General features: G+C 42.7%; 1 protein-coding gene across 1 annotated transcript in view; it reads right to left on the reverse strand.

Moving 5' to 3' along the window:
- Positions 1 to 8214, reverse strand: part of ZCCHC7 (zinc finger CCHC-type containing 7) — a 120719-nt gene extending 112505 nt beyond the window's left edge. Inside the window, exons 1-3 of the mRNA XM_009280644.1 lie at positions 8175 to 8214; positions 5403 to 5521; positions 1302 to 2015 (exon numbers count right to left, since the gene is read on the reverse strand). Of these exons, the coding sequence (XP_009278919.1) occupies positions 1302 to 1989 (688 nt within the window). The 5' untranslated portion in view covers positions 1990 to 2015; positions 5403 to 5521; positions 8175 to 8214. The remainder of the gene's footprint in view (positions 1 to 1301; positions 2016 to 5402; positions 5522 to 8174) is intronic.
- Between the last annotated feature and the right edge of the window lie 574 nt (positions 8215 to 8788).

Genomic DNA, 8788 nt, shown 5'->3' on the forward strand with positions numbered 1-8788 from the left:
CCCCCCGCGCGTTGGCTCACACAAACTTTTTCCTCCCCCCCCCCACAAAACCGCCTCATTTACATGTGCACCAAGTAAAATTTATGGTATACTTTTCTTTTTAATGAAAAAAAAAAAAAAAGAAAAAAAAAAAGTCTTGCAAAGGTCCCCAGTGCTGCAGCTGATCTGGCTAGCCTTGCCACCGAAGCAGCCTTTCTTCAGGTAGTGCTTTCTCTCAGACTGGCAGGGGACGCTGTTTCTGGAAATGATCTTTGTGCTTCAGGAAACCGGTGGGCAAGAAAAAAGCATGGCTGATCATCTAACAGAGTTTTTAGTTGCTGGTGACAAGGTATGTATTACATAGTATGATTATTACAAACACATATCTAAAATCTGTCACGCTAGCCATCACATTGACTTAACTTTCTGCACAGTAATGTGGAAGAATATTTTGCAAAATACCAAAATATTAGATGTTAGTCTTAGTGGTTGGGAATCTCTCTGAATTATTCAGTGCAGAATCCATACAAGAAGTTACAGTAAATTTTAGATCAACAGCCCAAACTGCCAGACTCCTGAAGGAGTGGTTACAGAATCTGCTTCTGGAAGGGGAACCAGCTCAGAAGGTCTCCCCTCCGTTCCTTGCCCTCTCCTGTTACAGTTCATCCCTTTCCCAAGTTGTAACTTCTCTGGTCTAGCATACAGCAAAGCCTTAACAAGCACTGGTGTCTGCACTACTGAGGGGCAATGAGGCAAGGCAGACAGGGGCAGGAGGGCAGAAATCTCATCACACGAAAAGAGGAATGACACTGCTCCCTGGGTTATCAGCACTGATTACTTTCCTACCCTGCAGCACTTTGCAGCGAACTGTTTATTGTTATGCAGTTCCTACCTCTGATTTTCTTTATGTCTTTAGTCCTCAAACTGATTTTTTTTCTACTTACTTTGTTTACAATAAGAAACCGTTGTATTCCCTCTTTATTTCAACTCCCTTCCCCCTGCCCCCCCGCAACTTCTTGTATGTTCTTAGGAATACAAAATATACAGTAAAGTTGGAAAGTTCACAACATGAATCACTCTGATATTACTTCTAAATTTCTACCAGCAAAAATGCTGTCTTTCCATGTATGACACTACTGAAATAATGGTATTGAAGTGGTATAAATAAATGGCTAACTTCCTTCATCATAGTTTGCACTCATCATTACGCACTCCAATTTGCTTTCTGTTTAACTTTCTTTTCAAACACTGACATCAGTATTGTTGCAGACAAATCCTCCCACGTACAGAAGAATAAACAAGTGATTAAAAAAAGTACTAACCTTCGCTGACAGGAGTTGCACAGCCTTCAAGGTTCAACATTATATCTTCATCTCTGTCATCCGCACCGGCTCCCAAAAGCATCCAACTCTCGACGTTATCGCTTTCAGATATCAAGCTGTCCTCCTCCGAGCTATCATCTATTACCAACACGTCTTGGATGGCATGAGCTCCAGCAGAACTAACTGGGTTAAGGTTCCCAGTAGTGCTTTTCCTTTGCCTTGAAATGTCTGTGCCTGATCCAGCAGGATACAGGGTATGACATCCAGCAGCTTCGGCATGATTTGGTGTGGAAGATCCTGGCTGGATATGTATTTTACCTTGAGCTGAAAAGCTTGTTGACTTCTTTACTTTGCTTTTGTAAACACTGTCTTCATCTGGCGTATCAGACAAGATGATGATCTCAGGGTCATCTGAAAGCTGAGCACCATGATCAATGAATTCAGTGATTTTCTTGTCTTCATACCGTTTCTCAGTTAGAACTGAACTATGACCTGCGACTCCTGCAACATCAGCTTCTTCATCCATTTCCAGCGTGCTGATTTCTCCAAGATTTTGGGAATAGTGGATCTGGCTGTAGAGATGAAATTCCACCTCACTATCAATACTCTGCTCACTGGATGACTCCTCGTGATAAAGTTCATCTTCATACACTTCAGTATCCTCGGCGTCTTCATAGCCAACAAACATTCTGGAAAGCGAATAGTCTGTATCTACTAAAAACCAAAAGGTTGTATCAGAATGGTCATGAATGTATGCCCAAACCCATCTTTCAAATTATACCTTTGGTCTTTCTGAAATTGCTAAGGTTAGTCATACAGCTCTGCATACAGAAGATAAAACTGAGCAGACTTAACAGCTACAACAATCAATGCTCAAATCCATAATAGCAAAAGCTACTTAAAGGTGCATCTGCTTTAGTCTTAACTACTACTTTAACCTCAACTACTTTGGCTTCTGAAAGTCGCACTTAATGTGCTCTCAGCTTCCACAGCTCCTCTCCATCCCAGGTTCAAAACCAGGGTACCTGCATGGATTGCGAGCCAAATAAGTGTCTGAATCTGAGTTTTGATTGTTCTGCAACTAGTATTAATTCTGGGTACTTTGCAACTTGTTTTACTAAGTAACATCTTATATACATACCTGAAAGAGCAGGGAAGGAACATTCAGCAATATTTGACAGAAGTAACTTGGAGCCTATCTACATCTGGGCTGCAGAGTCATCTGAACAGGCACTTCAGAATTTAACCCTATGACAAGAAGCGCTAGGGCTATGATAAAGAAGCACCCAGACGCGCTCTGCACAAGCTCAGGTCTGAAGGTAGCATAAAAAATGAATAGTAAAGGTAGTATACAGATCTGCAGCCTTCATACAAACTAGCATGTCACACTGTCCCATCAGGATGTACAAACTGAGTTAGAATGCCATGAAAATGCAACTACAAAGCTCTTAGACCTGAGGAAGATATACCTGCAAACAGTGTCTGCCCAGCTCAGCATTAGCTATGGCAACTCTGTGCTGCTACCAGTTAAGCAATGATTATCTGCAACCTTTAATGGCCTTTTTGGTGGATCTAGGACTAAAGCCCCCATTTCCCTCCTCATGTACTCAGCGATACTGCTTTTTAAACAAATACGCTATAAGAGCTGGCTGATGGGACAAAGTGCACCCTCAGCAAGTTTGCAGATCATGCAAAATCAGGAGAAGTGGTTAATACACCAGATGGTTGTGCTGCCATTCAGAGGCACCTCAATGGGCTGGAGAAGTGGGCAGAGAGGATCCTCATGAAGGTCAACAAAGGCAAATGCCAAGTCCTGCACCTGGGAAGGAGACGGGGGGGGGGCCACTGCCTGGAAAGCAGGTTTGCAAAAAAGGACCTGGGGATGGGACAAGTTAACCATAAGCCAATACATTTTTGGGACAAAAAAACATCCTGGGCTCCTGTAAAACACCACCAGCAGGGTGAGGGAGGTTATCCTTCCACTCTAGTCAGCGCTCATGGGACCACATCTGGAGTGCTGTACAGCTCTGGGCTCTCCAGTACTAGAAAAGATGGACATACTGGAGTGAGTGCCGCGAAGGGCCACTAAAATGATTAAGGTATCGGAGCATCAGTCATATGAGGCAAGGCTGAGACAGCTGGGACTGTTCATCCTCAAGAAGAGGAGGCTCAGGGGGAACTTATCAATGTACATAAATACCTGATGGAGGGGGGAGTAAATAAGACAGAGCCAGGCTCTTCCAAGCGGTGTCCAGCAACATGACAAGAGGCAGCAGACACAAAAAATAAAATACAGGAAATTCCACTTAAATATAAGAAAACCCCTTTTTTTACTCTGTTGCCCAGAAAGGCTGTGGAGCCTCCATCCTTGAAGATGTTCAAAACCCAGATGGACATGGCCCTGAGCAAACTGCTCTAGGTCAGCCTGCTTTGAGTCAAGGGGTTGGATGAGACAATTGCCAGAGGTTCCTTCCAACCTCAACTACCCTGTGATCCCAACCCAATGGCGAGTGTCCCTAGAGTTCACTACCTACTCCCTACCAAGGCAGGAAATCCAGAGACATTCTGAAGTTACTTTGCTTAATTCACGGGATACATTATTTCATTTACATGACCACATCATGCATGGAGGAGAGGAAAGGGAATACTTTCCCTGAAAAGTCTATCTTTGTTTCTGTGTTACAGTTACTCCTAGGGAAGCCAACAAGCTCTTTTAGACATGAAAACTGTCAGATGGAGTTCAGTTTTTTAGTTTTGGAAGGAAGTTGCATGGTATTGTTTAAATTCACATACTGATACACAAGTACAAAAATTTAGATTCAGGAGCTTTGTACATAAATAATTTGTGCAATTATGGTATTTAAAAAACCCGAAGTCTCTTATTATGACAGCTTTCTGTGCACACTCTGCAAGAGTCCTTCCCTGATCATGACAGATTTTACCTCATTTGTATTCCTGTTATACCAGAAGTCAAACTAAAGAGGAAAACACTTTTCCCACAAAAATAAACAAAGCAAAACCACATAAAACATGAGCACACAAGCAGGAAAATAGAATGCTTACTGACAATCCATACACTGTACCCTTTTCTGTTTAGGCTTCCAGTAGATCAGCATACATCATTCAATCTCACCTGCACAGCTAAAGAAGTCACTTCGGTCATCGGCAGCTGAGATCGCATCCAAAGACCGTCAGAACCCTACTCATCCACGCACGTGCTCAGCTCTGCTATCTCCTAATGCACTCAAGTTGGTTTCTAACCTACAAATACAGTCCTAAAACTTAAGAAGTGGAGGTTATAGAATCTGTTTCAAAAGCTCTCCTATCCACAAGATGACTATAACCTCCTGGAAACTTTTACACCTGCCAACACAGAACTCTGCTTAGCAGCACAATGCATGCAGCAATAACCTGAGGATAATGTGGATATATCTGTATCTTCTAGACTCTGCCTCTCTCATCCGGGTTCCTAGGTAAATATTTATTATGCCAAATAAAGTACGAAAGAATGCAATCAGAACTTGGTGGTAACAGACACAATAAACCTATTTTATACCAGTGTTTAGGTTTGTATGCCATAGGTAGGAGGGAAAACTAAAGCGCTGGTCACCTGAACAGTTATAGGTAGTAAAAAACATAAGACAGAAAAGCACCTGACAGACCAATTGAAGCACCCATACTTAAACATTTCTCTCAACTTTACGTGGGGTCACCCTTTCAAACAGGTCTTAGCCTGTTCTCATCCATGGGGTGAGAATAAAAGCAGAGCTGGCTCCAATCAAGCACATTTACAGTATTAATCTGTGGTTACGGGACATGAGAAAAGAGACCTTCAGTTACGTAGGAAATCGAAGAATCGCCCTGAAGCATGCCGCAATTTTAGTGATACTCGAAAAGCCAACTTAATTCAAGCACACTTTATTTCCCATTCTGTCATCCGCTGGAAAAAGTTACACAAAATAAGTACATGACCATTGCTGAAAACATGCAGCTAAACAAGAGTGCCGGATCACGAGTGTCTAAGAGCGCCCAAGGAGCTGACTCACGGACGCTTCGTAACGAAGACAACAGTAAGAAGAGGCAGCACTACACTACACTTACTTTGAACTTTCCTGCCCAGAAGCTCAGGTCAAACAATGGCTCCTCCTCCTCCTCTCAGGTCCACGCACAACTGGAATGACGAAGGGCTCTTCCTCTTGCTCAGCATGTATGGCAGGCCACTGAGAAATGAGAAACATCAAACATCAGCATCACAACGCAGTCTGAAGGTATCTAGTTCCACTGTTCGCCATCCTCTAACTCAGGCAATAGCTATGCCCCACCTCTTAATCACAGAGTGAGAAACACCTGTTTCAGGTGTTTGGCATCAAAGCAGACAGAAACACTGCCTCTTAGGAAGGGGGAGCTCAACAGACAAAGTTGTGCTGTTTCTCAGACTGTCAAAGTGAAGCAGTGTCTTACTGTATTCATACTGATACTCAAATAGAGAAAGACATATCTGACTGCCAGTCTTCAGTAATTTAGATTTCCTTTCACCAGTGAAAGGTTTAGACTATGGGCAATCATCTTTTTTGCTACCAGCTAGATTATGACAAAGACATCCCTCACGTCTAAGTGTGAAAACCACATTAAAAATAATAGTCCTGCACAGAGTAGCTGATTTGATAGGTAATATAGGCTGCAGAGAGCACAACACACTTATGCATCATACTTTGGAACTGGCCTGCCTTACTGTTAAAAAAAAAATCCAAACTTCAAACCCTAGGCCACGGGAAAACCCCATCCCTTCATCAAGAGGAATCCCACTCCTACCTAAACCCAGAGCACAACTTTCCTCAAAAGTGCCTGACTGCCTCTCTGGTAGGCCCTGAGTAAGAACAGTTCAGGTAAAGGGCTAATGATTTTATTAAAAAATTTAAAAAATCACAGCTATCTGAATTTCTTTTAACCATTTCTGAACAAAACTCCAGATGGCTGTAGTTAGAAATGGCAGGAGTTCTTTTTCCCATATCATTTGCAAAGACTGCTTGCCAGCACTTTTCATCTAGTCCATTAAAAAACCCAGCATCCCCCACTTGATAAAGTAACAAAAGTTGGCTGCAGCACAGCGCAGTCAGAAGGGAGGTGCTGACGGCGACTTGCAGGCAGGGAGAAAGAGCACAAACAAGTTAATCAGAACACCCACAGCAATTTTCAAGTTGTGTGCAGGCAGCTACTTCCTCAGCCAAAATTTCAAAGCAGTTTGGGACACTCAGATATAACATACGTGCAGAAGGGGCTTTGCATAAGGGTCAGTAAGATGTCCTTCCTATGCCATTCCTGCTTCACATACCTTGTTTCTCCCTACCAACTCCTCCTTCCCTCTGCTTAACTTCATTACTTCTGCTGCTCTTACTTTTTCAACTCCTAAAGTCTTTCAGAGCTCACACAGTAACCATTTTCTCTCTTCCTCTTGCCATTCAAAATATGCATTCTGCTTAGCCTCAAATATTGAGACTTCTTAAAAGAAAAAACTCTCAAACAAACAAAAAATGAATTGCAAAAAAGATTACTTTTTCATCCTTTGCAAATATGACTTTTCAGGCAAGTGTACTATTCCCACCACAAATCATCAGTGAATTCCAGGTATTTCATTGTTCTTGCTCTCTGCTTGATCTTTGCAGTAATGTCAAATCTAACACTTTATGGCAAAGGCTGCATTGAAAATACAGCAACAAATGTATTCTTTGCTGTCTCGGGAGGTAAAGACAAAACATAACCCTATCATTAGACTCTCTGTTACAGATAAGAACAACAATAAAATGGAAAAGAGGAAATGACCAACAACTTCCCAAAACCACAAGTATCTACCAGAACAGAGGTTCAGACATCCGAATGGTAGGAGACATCGACAGATTTTATAGCTGTGTGCAGACTAGACCTTTTCTCAGTTTTCTATTTACTCATATTTGTGATACACAGACTGCCTAGTACTTCAGACTGTTAAGATACTGCACAGGTACAACCAACACGAAATTGATACAGAACTTAAATGATCAAATGCAGTTTTAATGAAATCTTTCATTTCAGCTGCTGTAACTGCTTTTGTACCCTTCATCAGAAGTTGCATACCTCTTTTTTGGGAGAGATAAGCAATCAAAACCATTGTTACGAAGTGCAGCACCAAAATGAAAATCACATCTTTGTTCTTCTTGCTACCCTACAAAGGAATGCAAGTGTCAAATCTGAATGGATTTTTAAAAAAAAACCCAACAATATATGGTTGTTATTATCAGAGTTCAATGTCAGGAGACAGTTTTTTTCTTTACCTGCATTGTGTTTCTGCACCAAACGTAACATAGATCTTACTTTGGCTTATGGGGATAACCAAGCTGCACTCAAAGCAGATGAGAAAGAAACAGTATTTTCGTTTGGCACCCAAGGTGAGATGTGCAGCCGTTAGACAATTAGAGCAGCTCCCCACACCGACGTGCTCAATCGAGAGCAGAAATATCCTTATAGTGACACATGGAAAAATGTCATGTCCAGGGCAGCCGCCCCCTTGGTTTTCACGAAGCAAACCCTGAGAAGTACGTACTGTACCTATCCTCTCAGTTTCAAGTAGCCAAAGAAAAGGTGGACAGCGCCATAAAGCTGATCTAATGGTGACATTTGCTATTAGTTATTTTTGGCTAAACTTTGTCACTCGTTTCTTCAAAGGATAACTTGTGTTGCTCAATGCTGAGATGTAAACCTCGTTCTTCTGTTGATTTGGTGTGTGTTTGAGAAAATGTTTCTTTTCTGTACTTTCTTTAAATACAGTGCGAATAAGTGTGAAGGAGGAAAGAAAAGCTTTGGAGAAGAGGTAAATGTTTTTCTAGTGACAAGCTATACCTTCAGGACATCACAGGAATGTATCTTCCACACCCAAACCCTGGAAAATAACAAAACATTCGAAGTTTACGTCAAGTCTTTTGGAATATTTTTCCCTCTAGCAACTTTCAGAACCGTGTTTAACAGTAACTGTGCAAACATCCTCAAATTAATAGATTTGCTTTTCCTTAAATCAAGACTGAATTTGGTGTGGTGACCTGAACACAGCTATGCCAGCGTGAAAGAAATACAGATCCTGAGTATCTGGAGCGGCAAACGGGAGAAAACAAGGAGTCAATTCACACGCACACCGCTGACGGTCGTGCCATACGGGGTACCACTCCAGGCCACGTCTAAGCGAGACCTTAACGGCAGCGAACCCCCTCCTCTCCAGGCCAGCCCTCGCTGCAGAGCCCCTCACACAGCACCGCGACCGAGCCCGAAGCCACTCGCGATCGGAGGTGGGCTCGTTTAAGCACCGGGACGCGCTGCAGCCAGAGACAAACACGGACACGAATACGGTGACTCGCACGTGTTTAATGGCAAGGAGGTTTTTTAATTTAAGGTGCTTGGCACCGTTAGAGCCCGCGCTAGCGCAGCGGGCAGAGCCCAGCCACCCCCTCACCCCGCCCCGG

This window comes from Aptenodytes forsteri, unplaced genomic scaffold (assembly GCF_000699145.1).
Source record: "Aptenodytes forsteri isolate BGI_AS27 unplaced genomic scaffold, ASM69914v1 Scaffold203, whole genome shotgun sequence".
NCBI lineage: Eukaryota > Metazoa > Chordata > Aves > Sphenisciformes > Spheniscidae > Aptenodytes > Aptenodytes forsteri.